General features: G+C 36.0%; 1 protein-coding gene across 1 annotated transcript; it reads left to right on the forward strand.

Moving 5' to 3' along the window:
• Positions 1 to 21,415: 21,415 nt before the first annotated feature.
• On the forward strand, positions 21,416 to 22,066 carry LOC125369959. The gene has a single exon (XM_048373489.1). It carries the CDS (start codon positions 21,416 to 21,418, stop codon positions 22,064 to 22,066), a length of 651 nt encoding a protein of 216 aa, XP_048229446.1.
• The last annotated feature ends 498 nt before the right edge of the window (positions 22,067 to 22,564 follow it).

Consider the following 22,564-nt stretch of genomic DNA (forward strand, 5'->3'; position numbering starts at 1 on the left):
ATATTCAATATGTCATTTTGGCCGGGTTAAACTGGTGTTGCTTGAGTTCCTTGCAAATTTACAACCTTCATCTTTGAACTTTGATTATGCCAATCTCTTATACAATTTATGTGATGATTCAATTGATAAGTCTGGGAACCAATTGTAAATTTTAGCCACTTCAAACGTGAGTTGTTGTAACAAAATTTGAGCATCCATTGCAAATTGTGCTCATGGTTTTTCTTGTTTGAGTGTGCGTTGTACTTAATGTTGTTTCTAGAACTTGTCTGTAATACTTGTTGAGGTTACATGAACTTTTGAATACCATTAGATGATTTGGACTACTTAGGATTCACCACATCTGGCCAAAAGCCTACCCTTTGTTTCCATTAGTCAGCCAGTTTTGAGCCTTAACCTTTTCTTCATGATTTGCACCTATAAACTACACATACACCATTCTATACATTTATCTTTTCTTTCACCCTGTATACTGAATAATTATGTGTTTTGTTTCTTCTTTTATGGAATCATAATGCCTAATTTTGTTATAAATTCACTTAGTCTTTTTAATCATTCTTTGATTCTCCCTTCAATCCAAATTGGATAATTGTTCTCGTTGTTTATGTCACTAATCGTGCAGCCTTTGTGTAAGCTGTTGTGGAATATATATATATGCTAAAAGAAAGAACAAGAAAAAGAAAAAAATTTCTAACTTATTTCTTAACTCTTTTGGATTTAATTCTTGTGAGCATCCTTTACTTCAAATAAGGCTTAGTGAGTATTTTTTATGTTTTGGCATTCAGCTCCTGAACCATTTCTAAATAATTACATGATTTTTCAGTATACTTTACACTTCTATCCAAATATTCTTACCTTTACCTTAGCCATATTCAACCCTTGTAAAGACCCTTTGATTTTGGTATTCATTTATTCGCAGTAGCGAAGATGAGATTTATGAGCAAGCTTGTGGTAAATAGGTTTTGTGCAGCTATATTGAGGGAATTTTCTTGTTTACCTATAAACACTATGAGTGATTTGAGAGATTCCTGTAAGGTAATGGTTCCTGGTCTTTAATGTTGAGTTGTTATATAAGTTATACTTCGAGATGGTATTACTATAGTTCTTCTTTGAAGGTGTATGATTTATTTAGCTACTCGAGTTTCATTCTTTATATGTTGAATAAGGTTAAGTTGTGAACTTTAGCATGGATTTGAGGGGTGATTGTTGCTTGTATATGTATTGAGTTATTGATTGCTTGAGGATAAGCAAAAGCTTAAGTGTGGAGTGATTTGATATGCATTGTTTGATACATGTTTATATGCCCAATTACCTCCATTTTTTTGTATAGTTATCTTGTTTTATGCTAGAATCACCTGTGTTTTGGTTCCTTTCATGTTTCAGGTGATTATCGATGGACATTACCAGTAGTCGAGGGAAATACGTGCAAATACAGACGAGAATCCTTCAAAATTGAGCAAGGGCTACCAATTCAAGGTTGAGCACGACCTGGACTCTCGTCGTGCTGAACCATCAACACTTGACCCTCAAGAGTGTCATTTTAGCATGATTTTCAAGGCCATCACAGCCTCTATCACGGCCTGTGGTGGCTCAGCACCGGCGAGGGCATGACCAGGAAGAAGACTTTATTTGCGGGACTAGGAAGTTCAGCACGGCCTGGACTTCACCCATGTTGACCAGTACGGACTTGACCATGGCTGTGTTGGGACAATTATATAGGCAAATTTGAATTGTTTGGCTAGGGTTCGATTTTCTGACTTGATTTTTGACATACATGCACGAGCCACCCTTTTTCAGACTTCGATATTCGACTTTGAGAGACTATTTCACCTATTGAAGGAAGGATTCCATTGGTTTAAACATTACATTGAAGATCAAGAGTGGATGTGGAGGCATTCAAGAGGCAATTTAGGGTTCATCATTCAGATTTGAGGATTTAGGCTTTTCAACCGACTTGTAGAAGAAGGGTGTACATGCTTTCAGATTGCTTTTCTGTATTTGTTCCTTACTTTGTGTTGCTTATTAGCATGAGTAGCTAGAATTGTTGAACCCATTGGGGTTCCTATGTTGTTGGATAGCATTTAATGTTTATGAGGTTTTAATTATCAATGCTTATTTCTTCTTGCTTTCATTATTAATGAGAAATCACATTATTCATGAGACCTTGTGAGTTGTGGTATTTAGATTGCTTTATGTGACTGAGAAGTTCATTTAGCAATTGGGAATTTGAATAGCAAGAACTGGTTAATGATCACTTAGAGATAAGGGTAATTGACTAGCTGGATTAAGAATTAACAACTCTTAATAGTGGTGAATTTAATCTTAAGGCTAACCTAAAATCAATCGTTAGGAAGACATTCCATTGTTTAGGTTCTTAGGTTTAAGGATTCGATGTTCTTGAGAGGAAAATCGAATTCAATTTAGAATCCGCTCACGGGTAATCGCAATTGGTAATCAATATAATCTCTACCTTCACTAAAATCCAACTAGCATAGGTCCTCTTAGATTTGCTTTTTCCTTTGATTGTTTCACGAAATCCTTTCAGACTGTTTGAAACTTAGTTAATCACTTTGCTTGCATCTAATCATAGAATAATAACTTCATCAATTTTGTTAAGGTTAGATATCATAATACGCTACAGTAGTTCTAGGATCACCCTTTCCCGAGAATACGACCTTAATACTCGCTGTTAATGCTAGTCTGTATCGATAGGTTCACTGCCTTAGATTGTAGCTACATAAATAGCCTATCAATAAGTAAGTTTAGAACACCTATTATTTTTAATTTATAGATGAACCACAATAAACCTCCATAAATCAAGTAAAAACTCAACTTTCATTAAAAGAAAGTTTTTTAATGACACTTAAAATAGAAATACATCATAAATCAATAGAGAAAAAAATTAAAGGATCTCCAGTTACAAAAAGATATACAATCATTTAAAGCTATTCTAGAAAAATAAGTATGAGCTAAAATTCCTAGTGCTTTTTGGGAAAAAAAAGACACTTAGTAGAGCTCCTATGTGAAGCTAACTTTAATGAAAGAATGATTCCCACTAAAGTAAAACCTGTTTAAATGAAAAGAAAAAAAAAGAATTATTGAAACATTGCAGAAAACAAATATCAGATTTGGAAAGTAAAAAAATTTATAAGGGAAAGTTATTTTCCTTGGAGTTGCTATGCTTTTTATGTACATAAAAATGCAGAAATAGAAAGAGGAGTCCTCAAACTTGTTATAAATTATAAACCATTAAATAAAGCTTTAAGATGGGTTAGATATCCTATTCCTAATTAGAAAGACTTTATAGGCCGATTATATAATGCATCAAATATTTTCTAAGTTTGATATGAAGTTTGGATATTGATTAATATACATAGATGAGAATGATAAATATAAAACTACTTTTAATGTCTCGTTTGGATATTATAAATAGAATGTGATATCTTTTGGATTGAAGAATGTACCATTTGAATTTCAATATATTATTAATGGTATATTTAATCCTTATAGTGATTTTATAATTGTCTATATTGATGATGTACTAATATATTTATCTTCTATAGAACAATATTGAAACATTTGAATATATTTAGAAAAAATTATCATTAAAGCAGGATTAGTAGTTTCTGCAGAGAATGAAACTATTTGCCAATAAAGTTAGATTTCTTGGTTATAATATATATAAAGGCACAATAGTACCAATAGGATTATTGATAAAAAAATAATTACAAATATTTTTAGGAAGTTTAAATTATTTATTAAATTTTCATAAGAATGTAGCAAATGATTGTAAACCTCTATACGATAGGTTAAAGAACAACCCTCTGGAATGGACGGAAAATCATACTCAGGTTGTACAAATTATAAAAAGGAAACTTAAAGAAATACTATGTGCACATATAACAAATTCTTCTACATATAAAATAGTTGAGATAAATGCCTCTAAATTAGGTTATGGTGGTATTTAAAAAAATAGAATAGTTAGTTAGATACACATCTAGAATATAGAATGATACTCATAAAAATATTATACTGTATATATATAAAAAAAAATCTTAGCTATAGTTTTATCAATAATTGTGAGTAATGAAACCCTAATAATTGATTAATTTCCGTCGCTTTTCTCTATTCCTTCAACCTGAATATATACAGAAGTTTGTTACAAGGATAACTTCTAACTACTTACGTAACAAGCAACCTTATCAAAAATACAATTAGAATAACATCTAACTACTACAGCTTATACATACTTATCTCTATACTAACAAATTAACTAAATATAGTTAACACTCCCCCTCAAGTCGGCAAGTAACAATCTGTCATGCCCAACTTGTTAATGGCATCAAAAAACTCCTTCTTCGACACAGCTTTTGTAAGAACGTCAGCTAACTGATCCTTAGACTTCACGAACGGAAATGAAAGTACTTTCTCGTCTAGCTTCTCCTTTATGAAATGTCTGTCCACTTCGATATGTTTCGTACGATCATGCTGTACAGGATTCTGAGCAATCTCTATTGCTGCCTTATTATCACAGAATAATTTTACTGGTTTTTCAAACACCATACCCAATTCATTCAATACACGCATAATCCTTAACAACTCACGCCATGAGCCATTCCTCTAAATTCTGCCTCAGCACTTGATCTTGCAACTACCTTCTGTTTCTTGCTTTTCCATGTCACCAAATTCCCACCAACAAAGGTAAAATAGCCTGAAGTCGACCTCCTGGTTGTAATATCACCTGCCCAATCAGCGTCTATATACCCTTCAACCTTCAAATTATCGCTTTTTGAGAAAAATAGTCCCTTCCCAGGAGATCCCTTCAAGTACTTTAAGACTCGAAATGCAGCATTCATATGTTTATTACTAGGATTATGCATAAATCTACTAAGAACACTAATTGCATAGGCAATGTCAGGTCTGGTATGCGATAGGTAAATTAATTTGCCTACTAACCTTTGATACTTCCCAATATCCGCAGCAATTTGATTAGAAAAAATCCCTAACCTATGGTTCATCTCAATGGGAGTATCATAGGGTTTACATCCCAGCATACCCGTATCTTCAAGCAGATCAAGCACATACTTACGCTGCGACAAAGATATGCCATCACTCGACCTTATCACTTCAATGCCCAAAAAATACCTCAGCTCTCCCAAGTCTTTTAATTCGAACTCGGAAGCCAAGTTTTCCTTCAGATTCTCTATCTCTGCATTATCATTACCGCTACAACCATGTCATCCACATAAACTATTAGTGTCAGAATCATATCTATTTCTTCTCACAAACAAAGTGTGATCAGATTCACTTTGTTTGTACCCAAATTTCTTCATAGCAACAGTTAACTTACCAAACCAAGCTCTCGGTGATGGTTTTAACCCATACAAGGACTTCCTCAACCTACATACTTTGTCTACATTTGATCCTAGTAACTTAATACCATGTGGTACATCCATATATACTTCTTCCTCCAAATCACCATGTAAAAAAGTATTTTTTACATCAAATTGTCTTAATGCCCATCCTTTAGTTGCTACAATAGAAATCGATTGAATTGTACCAAGTTTCGCCAGTGCAAACGTTTCCGGTAGTCAATTCCATACTTCCGAGTAAATCCTTTCGCCACCGCCTCGCTTTCACTGTCTAGACTCCCATCCGCCTTAAGCTTCACTGTATAGATCCATTTACAGCCAATCGTATTCTTCCCCTCTGGTAATTTCACAAACTCCCATGTTGCATTCTTCTCTAGGGCTTTCACCTCTTCCTCCATCGCCTCTTTCCATTTCAAGTCTTGCATTGCCTCCTGCACACTATTAGGAATCGCAATCCTGGATAATTCACTAGTGCTAAGTGCATAATAATCTGATAAATGGTTATGCGAAACATAATTACAAATAGGATACTTAACATTAGACTTAAGATTCGGTTCATATTATTTTCGAGCAATACCCTTATTCGATCTTTGTGGATATCTTGAAATAGAATCATTTAAGTTAATGTCTCCATCCCGAAGAGAAGAGGAAGTATCAAGATTTTCAAAAATAGTAGGAAGAGAACTGACCTGAGGTTCAGTTTCCTCTGGAAATGGTGTTAAAATAGGCGAACTCAAATGCCCTTGTTCCTGTTTGACTCCTTCTCTAAGTGTCACCACAATTTTGATTACTTCTCCTATCTGTATCCACAATCATTTGTCTCTCCACTTCTTCACTGTCAGCCTTATCACAACTATCAAATTTTACAAATTCTGAAACATCTGAAACACTTCTCTCACTCACACTCTCCCCCTGGTGAATAGAATTCTGCGAGTAAAAGAAATCAGACTCTCTAAATGTAACATCCAAACTGACATACATTTTTTTTCGATTAGGTTCATAACATCTGTAACCCTTTTGAGAATCAGAATACCCTACAAACACACACTTAACAGCTCGGGGTTCTAATTTATTCTGAAGTGGTTTTGGGACATGAGTAAAAACAGTGCAACTGAATATACGGGGTTCCATATTTGATTCATGAGGAATTCTAAAGAACATATGTAGCTTGGCCTGGGGAGTTTGAAAATTTAAGACACTCAACAGGGTTCGATTTATCAAATACACTGTCGATTTTACTGCTTCTCCCCAAAACAACCTAGGCATGTTTGCTCCAAATAAAGATGCCCTAACTACTTCTAAAATTTGTCTATTCTTACGTTCCGCTAATCCATTTTGTTGAGGGGTATAAGTACATGAGGTATTATGTCGAATACCATTCTTAGTTAAAAAAATTACTTAAATGACTATCCATAAATTCCTTTGCATTATCGGTTTGCCAGACTAAAACCGATGTACGATATTGATTTCTAATAAAATTCCAAAAATCACAAAAAGCTTTACTTACCTCACTTTTGTTCCAAAGTAAGGTTATCCAAGTCATACGAGTACATTCGTCTATAAAAGTTACGAAATATCTAGCACCTGATAATGGAGGAATTTTTGCAGGACCCCAAACATTAGAATGTATAACAGCAAATGGTTCAGTACTTTTATTAAAACTAGGCAAATAAGTAGCACAATGGCTTTTAGCAAGTTCACAGACATCACAATTAAACACGGAATCATCCAAATTAACAAACAATTCAGGTTTTAATTTTTTCAAATAACTAAATGACAAATGTCCAAGGCGTCGATGCCATAGCCAAATTCTTTCCATTGCATTACTTAAGCTTTCAGTCATGTAAACCTCACTTATTTTCTTCCCTCCTGTCTCGGTCAAGTCTAGATAATAAAGTTTGCCTCGTTTAACACCATAACCAAGAGTCTCCTGAATCAGGATGTCCTGAAAAACACAATATGAAGGCCAGAAAGTTATAGTACAGTTAAGAGACGAGGTTATTTGTCCAACCGAGAGTAAGTTACAAGACAGTGTAGGAACAATCAATACATATTTTAAATTTAGATTTTTTGAAAGAATAATGGATCCTTCTCCACTAACAATACATTCGGATTCATTTGCTGTTGACACGGTAGAATGAGAGGATGGAATGAAAGAATGAATTCGATCAGAATTGCATACCATATGATCAGATGCACCTGTGTCTATTATCTAAGTATTCGATCTTAATAGAGTAGATGGAGTATTCTTACCAATACTTCCTGCTAGTGCAACGTGAGCAGTAGGATTTTCACCATCTCTGGATTCTCCTCCATTTGTATGAGTTGTAACCGTCTTTGCAACAGCCTTCTTCCTAGGTTTCTTTGTAAAGTCCCACCAATCTGGATACCCAATGATCTCATAACAATGTTGTTTAGTATGACCAGTCTCTCTATAATGTTCACACAGCAAGTTACTATTTTTTCCAGCTCCATTTTTCCTATTTTTTCCATAATTCTGTCGAACCTGAAATACAGTAGGCTCCATAGTTGCATTTGTTCCTCACATTGTCTTACGTTGTTGATCTTCTCTTCGAACATAAGCATATGTTTGTTCTAAATCAAGTTTAGGGTCTTTGCGCAGAATCTCACCTCGGACTTGATCAAAGTCTGAATCAAGCCCACTGAGGAAAATATGCACGCGTAGCCTTGCCATGGCAGAATGCAACGCTACTACTCCATCCACTGTACCTTCATGTGACTGAGTACGATGATCTATCTCTTGGAAGATTTCCATCAACTCAGAGTAATACGTAGGCAATGGTCTGCCCTCTTGTTTGATTGCGAAAGACTTCTGATTCAATTCGAATAACCTCGTTTCATCAGTTCCATCGTAAAATGTTTTTGTTGCTGCCTCCCAAACATCTTTGGCAGTAGGAAGTCTGATGAAACGTTGCATCAGTGAAGGTATTATCGAATCAATCAGCCAGCTCTTTACCTTTTGATTCTCATTTATCCAGGTAGAGTATCTCGTATCTATAGTTAAAGGCTTCGCTTCCGATACAGTTAAATACCCAGTTTTATTTCGTGCTCCAATACGCATCTCCATGAGCTGTGACCATAGAGAATAATTTGATTCGTCCAGTATAACACTGGTAGGGAATGATACATTATCTTGTTGAATGATAATTTGATTTGAAGACGGATTCGTGATTTGAGTATGAGGTGGATCTTCTGTACTCATAATTCTGTTTAGGGATTCAGTTTTGATTTGAAAAAATTTATTTTCAGTATGGTGAGCAGTTGCTCTGATACCATGTGAGTAATGAAACCCTAATAATTGATTAATTTCCGTCGCTTTTCTCTATTCATTCAACCTGAATATATACAGAAGTTTGTTACAAGGATAACTTCTAACTACTTACGTAACAAGCAACCTTATCAAAAATACAATTAGAATAACATCTAACTACTACAGCTTATACATACTTATCTCTATACTAACAAATTAACTAAATATAGTTAACAATAATAAATTTGAAGCAGAATTGTCCAATCAATAATTCTTATTAAGAATTGATTGTAAAGCTGCTAAAGAAGTTTTACAAAAAGATGTAAAAAATCTAGCTTCTAAATAAATATTTGCTTGTTAGGAAGCCATATTATCAACATTTAATTTTTTATAGAGTATATAAAGGGTGAAACTAATTTATTGTCTAATTTTCTAACTAGAGAATTCTTGCAGAGAAAAAATGGACTATCATATAATTCAAGGTTAATCTCATCATCATCATCAATCTCTCAGCACTCATCTTACAATATAACACCATATAATTTATCTCATCCTATAACACCATACCCCGGTATAATACTATAACACCATATATTTTTTCACATTTGGTATAGTTTTATACACCTTTTTTACTCCAAATATTGAAAAATCTCCATTAGTAGAATTATCTAGTAAGAGTATAGTAATAGTAGAAAATGAAGACTTAGCTAAAGACCCTGCCAAGATAGCAAGGGAATACCTTATAAATCACATGCATCCTATAAAGATACTTACTAAAAGAACTAGGGAATATTAAGAAGCTATATTTATAGAAACAAACTCTGCACTTATAAAGCATAAATTTAGAGATTCTAGAAATTTTGTATTAGGATTTTCTAAGTTCACTATATTAAATATCCTTTCTTATAAAGATTTGGTATAAATCTGCTAGAGTATACCTTAAAGACAAGGAGTTGTCAGATGATTTATGTTAATTTTTACTTTACAATTGAAGAGATACAATTTTATTGAAGGCACTATTCGACTTCTCATACTACGAATAGTCATAGTATTATCTAGAAGTAATCCAGATCATTAAAGATGAACATCATGGAATGTAAACACAAATATAAGAAAAATTATAAAGCAAGTTTATAATGATGAGGTTCTTATTATATACATTCTTAAACTTTATTCATAGTCGATGTTTGATTAAGAATTATATATTAATCATTGGATATTGATCAAACGTTTGACATTACCATAATATGTTATCATTGTCAGCATCCATTTTCTGTATCTAGATATCAACGGAATTACGAAAAATCCTATTATGAAAGTTACTGTCCTCTCGGGTCTCAAAAGATGAAGGATGGGGGAATTTGAGGTTAGGGTTGAGGTTAATTCAGCCAAATTTATCTTTCTAAAATCAATTTGGAGTTAATTGTCAAGAAAAATAAAGTTTGAGGATCAAAACGATGGATTTTGCAAGATCAAGGATTTAATTATAATTTTTTTCCAAACTTCCCTTGTGTAGAGCCAATCGACTCTACACCGTGTCGATTAGGAATTTTAGCTTCGACGTCATTTTTTTCTTAGTGATTTTACATCTAGATATAGATTCTAGATAAATTTTGATGATAAACATAGATTTTTTAATGATAATTATTCAAATTTTAAAGAATTAATTTTGGATATTTATCATCCTTTTTTGAAAAATAATAAAGATTATCCCATCTCTAGGGTTTCCTTTGAAACCTTACCTCTGTAAATAGAAAGAGGTGCCTAGAAATTTTAAAAATGAGGAAAAACTAAGAGACAACAAGAGAGAACATAAGTTAATATCAATTGAAAAAACTATCGTTCATCATTAGGCAGAAGGTTTAAGTCACTAAGAAAGAAGGCCACTAAGTACGAACTTTTTTTGGAAATCTTTTTTTAAGTCGACAGAAGCTTTCTCAACACCACATCCAGCACTGGATTCCTAACCAATCTTCGATTCAACTGCATCTTCATCGTTTGAGATTCGCAAAACCATCAACTATGGTGACAACCTCAGAGTTCCTCCAACATGCATCCATTATCATCAACATCATCCTAAACTAGTTTCCTTTTTTTTATATATTTTTTATGTTTTTTCTTAGAAACATGATTATGGTTACTTTTACTGTTTTATTCTTATGAATCTGCATGTTATTAATTTATTGGGTTTCGAAATCTAACAATAAGAACATTAGGATTTTGAATATGATAATATTGCCAATATTAGGATTTTAAATTTAATTAAACACATGCATAGGATTATATGATTAAATGTCTATTTTTATTATGATTTTGTAACAAAATATATTTATTAAGATTATGTGATTAATCTGCTATCTTTATTTACTGTGCTCTTTTTCAGTTTCTGGGTTTTTGTATTAGTTTTTAGGATTTCTGATTCAATCGATTGATTTCTATTATTTCTATTTCATTTTTACTTTATTTCTTTCATATTCTAATTATTTTTCACTTTTTATGCATGTTAAAATCGGCTCTGGGGACGGGAGGAATACACTGAAAGTCGAAAATGTCAGCCTGGATACCTTAGAGTCGATCGCCTCAATGCAGAGCCAATTGGCTCTGTGTTGAGCCGATCGACTCTATGTCTAATGCCAATAGGCTCTACACCTTTTTTTCCAAATTTTTGGATTTTACGAGTTTTGATGTATTTGCATCAGTTTTGTGTATTGTATTAGATTTTACTGCTTTTTCCTTGCAATTTTAGTTGTAGGCTGGGTTGTAATAAGTTAGGTTCATATTTCTGCTCTTTATTTTTGTTTATCTCATGGCTTAATGTAAAATAAATTATTGTAAAATGACTACCTAATTAAAAAAATGAACATGTAGACTTTAGGTTAAAATCAGACCCAACATGAAAATTATATTACATTAGGCCAATCAATATTAATTGGGCTTAAACTCTAAAATTGAAGTAGACTTAATGGGCCTTGGTATATCTTAGTTAGGATTGGGCTAAATTAGAAATAGGTTCACAAAAAACAGGCTTCATCATAATAAGTAATCCATTAGGCCTAAAGGTTGGAAATCAAAAGTATAACTTGTAATTGGGCTAGACTAAGTGGGCTATATACATAATTAATTCATAAATTAGATTAACAACTCTAATGTGGGCTAGGCTTGAATAAAATAGGCTAGACCTAAGTAAATTATGTTTGTTATTTGGTATGCCTGTGTATGAATTGCTTTATTTATAGGGAATGATTTGTTAAACAATAAAATTAAGGACTAATATACACAAATAAGAAAGTTGGCTTCTGCATCCATCTTTGGACTTGTGGCGTAAGCTTCCTCATAGAATTTGAGAAACGCCACTCATTAGTAAAAGTGTCCCGGTGATTACCCGAGTAGCGACTCTCATCTCTGTGCTAATCTTAGTAACTAGTTAGCATGTTCCCGATTAGGTTGAAAAGCCTTATAGTACCGTAGTCATTAATGACACTTGGGTGCGCATAGTGGTGACTCCACTAGAGATAAAGTAAGGATACTTTTGGCTTACCATGCTTGCTAATTATAGTCGATTTGCTAGGAGATGCCATTAGTGTTAAGTTCATGGCAATCTGATGCATCTTCTACCATCTAAGCTAGACACAATGAAGTCCTTGTGGCTGTTCTCGGTTGAGGAATAGACATCCTAAGAGAAATCAAGCCACCTGCTAGCAACAAGTATCGATACATTATAATGGCAATAGACTACTTCTCAAAGTAATTAGAAGCAGAATCCTTCACCAAGATAGGGTTAAAGCACATGGCTAAGTTTGTAGAGAAAAAACTAATATGCTAGTATGGCCTACCACATCACATAGTGTTTTGATAATGGGATTCAGTTCCATAGACAGTTTAAGAATATGATAAAAAAGTACAGAATTGAACATCATAAGTCTTCTCCATATAGGCCATTTGTGAATGGAGCTGTAGTTGCTGCCAATAAGAGTGTAAAGAAGATGTTGGCTAAAATATACAGAGGGTCAAGAGAATAGGCAGAGAAATTGCCATACGCCTTATGGGGTTATCGGACTACTATGGGACTCCTCCCTACTCCTTAGTCTACAGAATGGAAGTAGTGCTGCCAATAGAAGTTGAGATCAAGTCATTGAGAGTAATGATGGAAGTTGAGATACCCGAGGCTGAATGGGCAAGAGATTGATACAATCAGCTCAACTTGATTGATGAAACCAGAATGAGAGCCATGTAGCACACACAATTGTACTAACAAAGGGTTGCTCGAGTTTTTGACAAGCATGCCAAGCCTCAAACCTTAACAATGGATGATTTAGTCCTTAAAGAGGGAAAAATGATAAATTTAGACCATTTGGGTAAATTTTGGCCTAACCAGTAAGACCTGTATCTTGTTAAGAAGATCTTCTCCAAAGGAGCAGCAATATTATCAGATATTGAGGGCAATGAGTTTAGCAAACCAGTCAACATAGACAGGCCCAAATGATATTAAATATAATAAAATAAATAAATAAAAGAAGAGAAAATAAAACAAGCCCATTGGATTGAAAAACTATAAAGGAACGTCCAAGCAAAAGTTAGGGCGTTCATTAAGGTGAAAACCGAAAGGCACCTTAGGCAAAAATAAGAACCGAATTAAAGGAGAGATAATGCTCGTTAGTTAGAAAACTCAAAGGGGCTAACTATCACGAGTTAGGCTATTTCCAACATTTTTTAAGATGTAATTTGGTTAAACTAATTAATAGCAAGAACTGTAAATTATGAGAATATGCTTTTTGAGATTTTAAATCAACATGTTTGGCAATATTCAAATAACATCTAGCAAATACAATAATTTCATTTTTTTTAATTTTCTACTATTCTAATCCCTAGTCATTGACTAATATAGGAACAATACTGCAGCAATGCTAAACATCAATGTACTTGAGCAGCTACTCAAGTTCTATAAGTTTCATCCACGGCAAAATCACTCAGCTTCGGCAAGTTTCGAAGAATGGTCCAACGGCACCAAGTGTTGTGAACGTGGCCTAAGAATCGAGCAAAGATAGATCCTGGGTTAAATTGTGGCAGAATAGTGGGAATCCTCTACAGTCCTCCATACTAACGGACAAGTTTGGAAGGGGTATAAAATAAGTTGAAATCTAGCCTTGAAAGTGCAACGAATGAGGTATAGGTCTGCATGGTGATGTGAGTCAGACACTACTAGGACTAAATACAATGCACCTCCTCATGAGAAAAAGCACTCATCCACTCCCACCACTCGGCATAGTTGCTGGCAGGTTGCTAGTATGCGCGACTCAAGAAGTGTTATGCACATAATTCATTAGGGCTTACGCAGAAAAGTAATGAGGTTCAGTCTCTCCTATAACCATATCTAAAGAAAAAAGGAAGAAAAAAAGATAAGAAAAAAATGAATGAATAAAAAGAGTAAAAAGCAAGTTTGCTAGGTCAAAAACCTTAACAAGCGACTTAGGCAAAAACTAAGACAGGCTTGCTACGCTGAAAACCCAGAAATGGGCAGTCTCGATAAAAGTTAGAGCATAAAAGCCATAAATAAATATCAAATATGGAGTAGATAAAATATCTTGAGATGATCAAACTGCCTTGAAGCAAATTGCTCTGACCCCTTCAAACTCAGTCTAATCTCACTAGGGTCTCTACTAGGATGAGTGGGACCAGGGTAGTAGCGCCAACCGATTGACGAAGCAAGATCACAATCTTCGAGTTACCTAGACCGTCTTCTCACACCAGCAAGAATTGGATTGTCAAGCAGAAATGCCAAACCATCTACCAAGTTAGTGTGGTAGGACCTGCAAACTCTAATAACCTCACCAGAGATAGAAGGTCAAGTCTGAGCCCTCTATAATGCCCCACCAAACTTTGAATGGAAAGGTCGAAGAAGCTTGTAACCTCTCGAGGTGTCGGTGGCTCTATAGAGGGTAAGACTATTGTGTCCGTGGATTGTGCAGGAGCGTCCAGAATGGCGGCAAACTCCTCCCATATAGTGCAAACTTCTAAGCTTCTAAAGTGAAACACATGGTTGTCCACATCCCAAAAACTCAGAGTTGTATGGAGGAAAGCGGGATCGACTCTCACATCTCTAAAAATTCTGAGACAAGCCAATGAAGGTCCTAGTGTCAGCCAGACATCCTTAAAGATACTCTTCAGTAATGGTTGAAAAATAGCAAAAGAAGCTTGCTCGTGATTTCATAGAGATTTGGACTGAATGGAGATGAAAAATGAATTAAAAAGGTAATGCTGGACCCTTTATAGGTCAATTTTAAGGCCTTAGACCATGCAGGTTAAGCTTACCCTAACTTGACTAAGCCTAAGGTCACGTGGGTTAAGCATTATCCCACGTGGGTTTGGCCTCATCAAGTGTAAATGTGGGCTACCATATGGAGTTTGAGCTCCTTTTTTTTATGAAATTCAAGTATACTTTGTGTTTGAAACAATTTCTTATGATTAAATATTATTTAACAATGTTTAATGTGATTTCTTTTCAAATGCATTGGTAAAGTACATTAATTTACTACCATTCAAAGTAAAAATAACAAATGAATAAATGAAGCAAAGATCTAAAATTCAATACATACAATAGGAAAGAAAAGTATCCAAAAATAAGATCACGCAAGACTATAAAGGAAAAATCTAAAAACTAAAGAAATAAAGGCATATCAAGATGCTTCTTGCCATCATCATCACCATCACCATCATCATCTCTATAATCACCGCCTAACAAATCAACAACATCAATGGTGTGATCAAAGTCTTGGGTCCGCAACCAAGTAATGTCTTCCTCAAAAGTGACCTTCTTTGAGGCCCACTTAGCACGCTCCTCATAAAAGTTAGCATAAGTGGCATTCCACTGTGCCTGGGTCTCCTATTCATGCCAAGAAGCCTGGGAAGCATTCCATCACCATATCCGCCTACTTAAGCAAACACATAGAAAACAATAAGATAGCATTACATATCATGCATCATACATAAAGCAAAAAATAAGTAAGAACAAAGAGTTGCTAGATGGTTTTGAGCAGTCTCTAAGATCATGGCCCACAATGCCTCGTAGACCCGGTTTGCATAGTCCATCGAAGCTTGAGGGACCTGTGATGCGCGCTATCCATACACAACAAAGTATACCGATCTTATCAAGTAACAAAGTGAATAAGTACGAGTATTGTTCCATCGGGGACTTAATTATGAATACTATGTTCAAATTTTGACTAATGTTTAATAAATAGAATATTGATTTGTTGCAAATAAATAACTATATTGAAAGCAATAATAAAAGTGATCAATGAGATTTATCAAGAAAGAATCTATTCAGGTGTAGAATACCCCTAACAAGTTTACAATCGAAGAAAAGAATAGCAATTAAATCAATCTAAAAGATGAATTGGCATTCTACAAAATTAGGTAAAAAGCGTTCTCAAGTGATTAAACCCTAATTCCTAAGAGGAGGGAAAAGAATCTCTTCTCAAACTCACTCACTTAGGTCATGCATTAAGATCAAAGAACTATTAAACCAAAGAATTTTATAGATCTATCTCTAGTATCTCAATCAATTCTCAATCCTGAAGAGTGATCACTTCATAAAAAGTTATCTCTAATCAATTCATGAAAATAATATCCAATAAAGACATCGACTTATCAATCGAAATAGACAATAAAGCAATAAAAGGAATAAGACAACTCAAGAAAAAGATCTAATTGCATAAACCTTGAATCAATTCATGTAAAACAAGTGTTCATCAATACCTAAGTAGTAAAGAAATTAGTTATTATACATTGTAATAAAGAAAGAAAACATAGGGAAAGAAGATTGCAAACTATTCATAGATGAAAAGCAAGGGAGATCCTCAATCTTGGATCTTCAATTCTTGAAAACAAATAAGGAAATTAATGTTTCTTCCTTGCATAACCTTGAACAAAACCCTAGAAATTGAGAGAATTTGGGTTGCTAAAGCTTTCTCTCTCTAAAAATAATGTAAAAGTTAGAATCCCTAAAAATAAAACTCAAAATCCTCTAAATAGTGAAAATAAAACATTCTACATGTGGACAAATAAATAAAATACAACAATGAAAACAACAAACAATGCAGGCAACAAATAAATAAAATGACAATATAGGCGGTATTTTCGAGTGCGTACCCAAGTGTCTCTAGCGACTACAGCAGTGCAAGGCTTTTCAACCTAATCGGGAACATACTAGCTAGTCATAGAGACTTGCACAGAGATTAAAGTCGCCACCCGGGTAACCGGGACACTTTTACTAATGCGTGACGTTTCTCAATTCTATAAGAAAGCTTATGTCACAAATCCATAGATGGATCAGGAAGCCAGCTTCCTTATTTTTGTATATATGTCTTTAATTTTATTATTTAACGGGCTATTCCTATAAATGCAACATAAATATTTCTACACATTAAGCACTACAACATGTGAGGTCCACCTATATCTAGCCTATTTTATTAAAGCCTAGCCTATACTCAAAGTTATTAATCTAACTTACTAATTAATTATATACAACGCCCACCTAATCTAGTCCAATTATAAATTATGCTTTAGTTTCCAACCTTTAAGCCTAATAGGCTACTTTTTATGAAAAGGCCTAATTTGGTGATCTAAATTCTAATATGGCCCAATTTAGCCTAACTAAAGCATGGCATCCCGTTTTATATGTTCTTTGTGCATGGATCGCGAATGAATAAGGAATCAAGTATCAAAAAACCAAAACTGGCCTAATTAGGAGCCTAGAGTCGATCGGCTCTATGATATCACCCAATTGGCTGTTCTTGGATTTTGCCCCCCTTTCGACAATTTTTGCCTATTTTGACATAGATTAGCCGTTTTTGTTAGTTTTTTTAAGGGTTATAGTAGTTAGGTTTATTATTTTCTTTTTTTTATTTTTTATTTTATTTTGATGATGTATGGTCAATAATTGATTACATGATTGTAAACTAAAATTGGACATCTAGACTTAGACCTTAAAACTTGATCTTATGTATAGAATTGATCGTCCATTAGGTAAGAAAAGATGGTAGTTCAGCTTAAATTAAAATCCAATTAGACTTAGGTGGCTTTGCCATGTTTAATTAATCAATTAACTCATCTAGAATAGTATCACTGAATTAGGCCTCGGCATGAAAATGTAGTCCATTTAGGTTAAATATTTGGTAATCAAATATAATCTGTAATTGGGTTAGACTAGGTGGGCCTCTTTCTACATAATTGAATAGTTAATTTAGGCTAACAACATAAATGGGAATTGGACTAAACCTAAAATGGGCTAGATTTAGGTGGACCTCACATTTTGTAATATTTGATATGTAGAAATATTATGCTGCACATATAGGGAATAGCTTGTTAAATAATAAAATATAGACTAAAATACAAATAAGGAAGTTGGCTTCCGGATCCATCTCTAGATGTGACGAAACTTCCTTATGGAATCTAGTACGCCTTTCAAATTAGTAAAAGTGTCCCAGAGAATTTCCTAGCTAGCGACTCCATCTCTGCGCTAGTCTCTATGACTAGTTAGCGTGTTCCTAACTAGATTGAAAAGCCTTGTAGTGCCATATTACTACAGATTGCGCGCCCGAAACCGCACACTGCAGGCGCCATATCTCCGTCCATATTACAAAATAAAATTATATCTAGCTAATCTAAAACTATATAACATTAGATAAGATTTAAAGGAACTTTGAGCTGCATTCATGGGGAGCTGGATGAGAAAAGAATTTTACAACCCAGAGAAGTTTAGAGAAAGGCAAGGAACACAGTTCTTATTTCAAAAATACAAAATTAAAACATTTAACCATTCAATACAATCACATTAGTCTTTATAGTCCATAACCATCCATCAAGTGAAATATAATCAAATTATATTAAAGTATATAAAAGAATGAAGATAGCATAATCAAGTTATTTTATCATTACATGTAATTAGGACTAAATGGGGTATGGAGATTAAAATAATTAAATCATATTCAAAAATAAAAATTCTCCTTATTTTAGAGTGTAATTTTTGTCCAAAATAAAAAGTAGGACATAGAGTCAACATTTGACCAAACAAATTGTAACACCCTTAGTTGTAATAATAATAATTCTATATATATATATATATATATATATATATATATATATTTAAAAAAAAAACACTCTTTTTCTCCTCCCTCTCTCTTTTCCTTCCTCCCTCTCCTTCCCTCTCCTCCTCCTTTTTCCTTCCTTCTCCTCCCAGCTCACTGCTTCGCTCCCGCCACCGCGACCGCTAGTTGACGCAGCCTGCCCTCCCCGCCTCCTTCCCGCCGCCTGCAGCAGCCTTCCCTTTTCCTTTCCTCCTTTCCGTCGTTGTCAAGATCAAGGGGCCGCCTTCGCTCTCTTGCCGGCTTGTTTTCGGCGATCTGACATCGGGAACGAGTTCCTCACTCCCGAAAACCCAGGAAGCAACCCTCCTCCATCGGAAAATCCTTGCCGGCCTTGGGAAGTGTCGCGTGAGCGGCCGACTTTCCGGCCCCGATCCGCCACCTTCCGGCCACTTTCCGGCCAAAACTCTTGTACTCCTGACTCCCAACTTGAGCTCGCGTAGGCGCTCGATTTGAATTCGACACCTGGCGGGGACCGGACCCCGGTGTTTTCCTGAGGCTGAAATATTTTAATTTTTAACTCGGTATAATTTTATTTAGACTCGAAAATTTTGTTATAATATTAGAAAGTTAGTGTGGCTATTAATTGCTTGTGATGGGTAGTTTAAAAATAAAACAAATTAAATTGTTTGGATTGTGGTGTTTTGGAGTCGGAAAATATTAGTGCGCTCTTGTGGCCCCGTTATTAAATTCCAGCATGTCCGATATGTTTTGGCGGTCCTGACCCGTTTTACGGGGGGTAAATATCCAGTAATTTAGGGAGGTTCTCACAAATTTTCAGTAATCCTCGAGTCCAATTTAAATTCTAGGCAGTCGACCTTAGGGTCTAAGTTTAGGAAAAATTTTCGAATGTCTAGCAATTGTATGTCTTTTGTTATTAGATAATTCAGCCTTCCCGCCAGCTCCACCCGAGGCGTAGGAGCGGACTGCGGAACGCGTTAGATCTGTGAGTTAAAGTCATTTAATCATTGCACTATTGCTAAGTCTGATCTTAATATGCTATTTTGGAAGTTTATGTTAACATGGTTATTAATATCTCAACGTAAATAATTTTACTGGATTATTAATTATTGAAGATAATATGAGTATTATTACAGTAATGTTATAATAATTCCAAATATTATCAGTTTTCCACCTGAGTTGCCTGATGTTTTACTCTTAATTGTTAATCATTAATTTGATATGGTTGAACGATTTCATTATACAATGATATTATTAAATGGATGATTGTGTCTTGGGAAATGTGGCTTTCGTAGAACATGCCACCTGGTGGGTTGCATCAGGACCGCGTGCGCACCGGTAATGATCATGGATATAAGATTATTATGGATTTGTCTGCCCTGATCGAGCATTGCTCTCGGGCTGAGTTCGATTGATGCCGGAGTTAAGGTCCCCGATCGAGCAATGCTCTCGGGCGCCGGCTTATTTGGAATTCAAGTGTTCAGTCGGAGGTAAGGACCTGATCGAGCTTGCTCTCCGGGGCCACTGTTGGATTAAGAGAGCCGAAAGGCTACTAGAATTTGGGGTTTAGGGTTCTCTTGAGCCACTCCTCCAGAAAAGAAAAGAAACAAAGATATTTTTATTTATTTATTTATTTATTTATTTCATTATGGTATGATGACATCATGATTTCTGTTTATGTTCAGGGTTTGATTTATGGATTCGAATAATTAATATTTCCTGTGAAGACTGCAATAGTCTCTAGATTATTTGATTTTATCTCACTCCCAGTTGTAATTTTTTTCAGGTGATAGTTAAAGACCTTCGCCATCGCACATTCGACAGTCCGACTTCTTCTTCTTCGGACTTTTGTAATTATCTTGTACTTCTATACTTGTCATTTTTACTCTAGAGTATCCGCAGTAGGAAATTTTAAAATTTATATAACTATTCTGACTCCTGTTGGTAGTATGATGATTTATTATGCAAGACAATTATGACTACTTTATATTTGATTAATTGTATATATGGATTTGCGGGTTGGTAAGGCTTACTACGGGTTTCGGTGGCTTTAAGCCTACCCATTCCCTAATGCCGGTCACGGGCCCCCAAAGTGGGTCGTGACAAAGTTGGTATCAGAGCTTAGGTTTAGTTTTTCCTTCGACCTAGGTTAGCTTTCTAAACTACTGCGGAAACTAGGAAAAATTGAGTCTGTCCTTGCATGTTTCGTTGATTCTAGTATCTGCGCTATCGTAGAGAGAGTCTGTTGGGTTAATAACTTGTTGTTCATTTTCGAGCTCTTGCAGATCGGCCCGGAAGGCGAAGATGAGTTTTCTACTCGAGCTCCTCCGGACCCGACCCCATAGTACCGGAAGGCGAGGTAGGCCTCGGCGGTACCCCAACCGGATCGGGGGCGAGGCTCGGGAGGTACATGGTGCTTTGGTGAAATTCAGTGGAGGCTTTTGTGTCCGATGACCGGGATGCAGAGGGCCTTAGAGCGTTGCTAGCCTTTCAGCAGTCGCCAGTGGTGAAGCCGTGCTAGTGGGTCCGACGTAAATCCGAACGATGTCCCTATGTCCGAGTATACCAAGTTAAGACTGTGGAGTTTGATGGGACGGTGGAGACCCTCTGGACTTTTTGGATGAGGTTGAAAGAGGGCGTCCGATTTGTATTCCGACAGGAGGACCATCGAGATGGCCAGGTTTTCCTTGAAGGGAATAGCATCCCAGTGGTTTAGAGATTATATCCGCCCCTTTCTGGATGGGTTGTCATGGAGGCAATTCAGAGATAGATTCGAAGAGTACTTCATCCCTTTCAGTGTAAGGCAGGAGTATAGGGAGAGGTTTGAAAGGTTAGTTAAGGGAGAATCATCTGTGGCTGAATACACCAGGCAATTTGTTCAGCTGAGTAGGTATGCACCTTATGCTGTGGGGATTGAGGAGCAGAAGAACAGCAAATACATTTCAGGGCTCGGCCCAGAGTTTGTTTCCTTGGTTCAATCTAGGAGGAGCAGCTTCCTAGAAGTTACTGACATGGCGAGGCAGATGGAGATGACGCTACGAGGGTTTAGTCAAGGGACTGACGATTGTAGGAAGAAGAAAACCAGGGTTGAGGGTCAGTCTAGTGCGCAGCCTGTCGTGCCGTACTATGGTAGTGGAAGTTACTCTGGCGGTACCAACCAGCAGACCAGACAGAGAAGTCACCATGTCCAAAGAAAGGGTAGGCATAATCGGAGGAGTAATCGAGTATTTCGACATGGTCAGGGCTTGATGGTAGTGGGGAAGACTAGTTCGGGGCCGACACTTGTCGGATGTGTGGCAGGTCACATCAGGAACCGTGCCTAACATCCAGTGGAGCCTGTTTTAGGTGTGGTGAGATGGGACATATGGCTCAAGAGTGTCCTCGCTACTTCAGTCGACCAGCTTTTCCACAAAGCTTGTCCGCTAGTGCGACCCGACCAGCTTCTCCTGCAGCCCCGGGAAATTTTCAAGATGGATCTCAGTTTGTTGGCCAGCAGGGCCGTAGTTTTGGAGGTAGAACCTCAGGAGGCCGGTCTGGGGGCAGGGTTCAAGGTCGAGCTTCAGGGTCTCAACAGTCAGGCCGGGGGCAAGCGAGAGTGTTCACCCTCACTCCTTAAGATGCGCGAGCCTCAAATGCTGTGGTGTCAGGTACTATTCTTATTTTTCATTTTGAGGCTAGAGTTTTGTTAGACCCTGGGGCTACCCATTCTTTCGTATCGCCTAGTTTTGCCTTAAGATTGGATGTCCGGCCCGTTAGGCTTCCAGTCCCGATGTCGGTCACTACGCCGTTAAGTGAGGCCTTAGAGATCGATGTCGTGTATC

Source organism: Ricinus communis, chromosome 1 (genome assembly GCF_019578655.1).
Source record: "Ricinus communis isolate WT05 ecotype wild-type chromosome 1, ASM1957865v1, whole genome shotgun sequence".
Lineage (NCBI taxonomy): Eukaryota > Viridiplantae > Streptophyta > Magnoliopsida > Malpighiales > Euphorbiaceae > Ricinus > Ricinus communis.

Bases quoted from the DNA above. Each gene is read 5' to 3' on its own strand.
- LOC125369959 (XM_048373489.1), top strand. From the start codon at position 21,416: ATGGCCAGGTTTTCCTTGAAGGGAATAGCATCCCAGTGGTTTAGAGAT.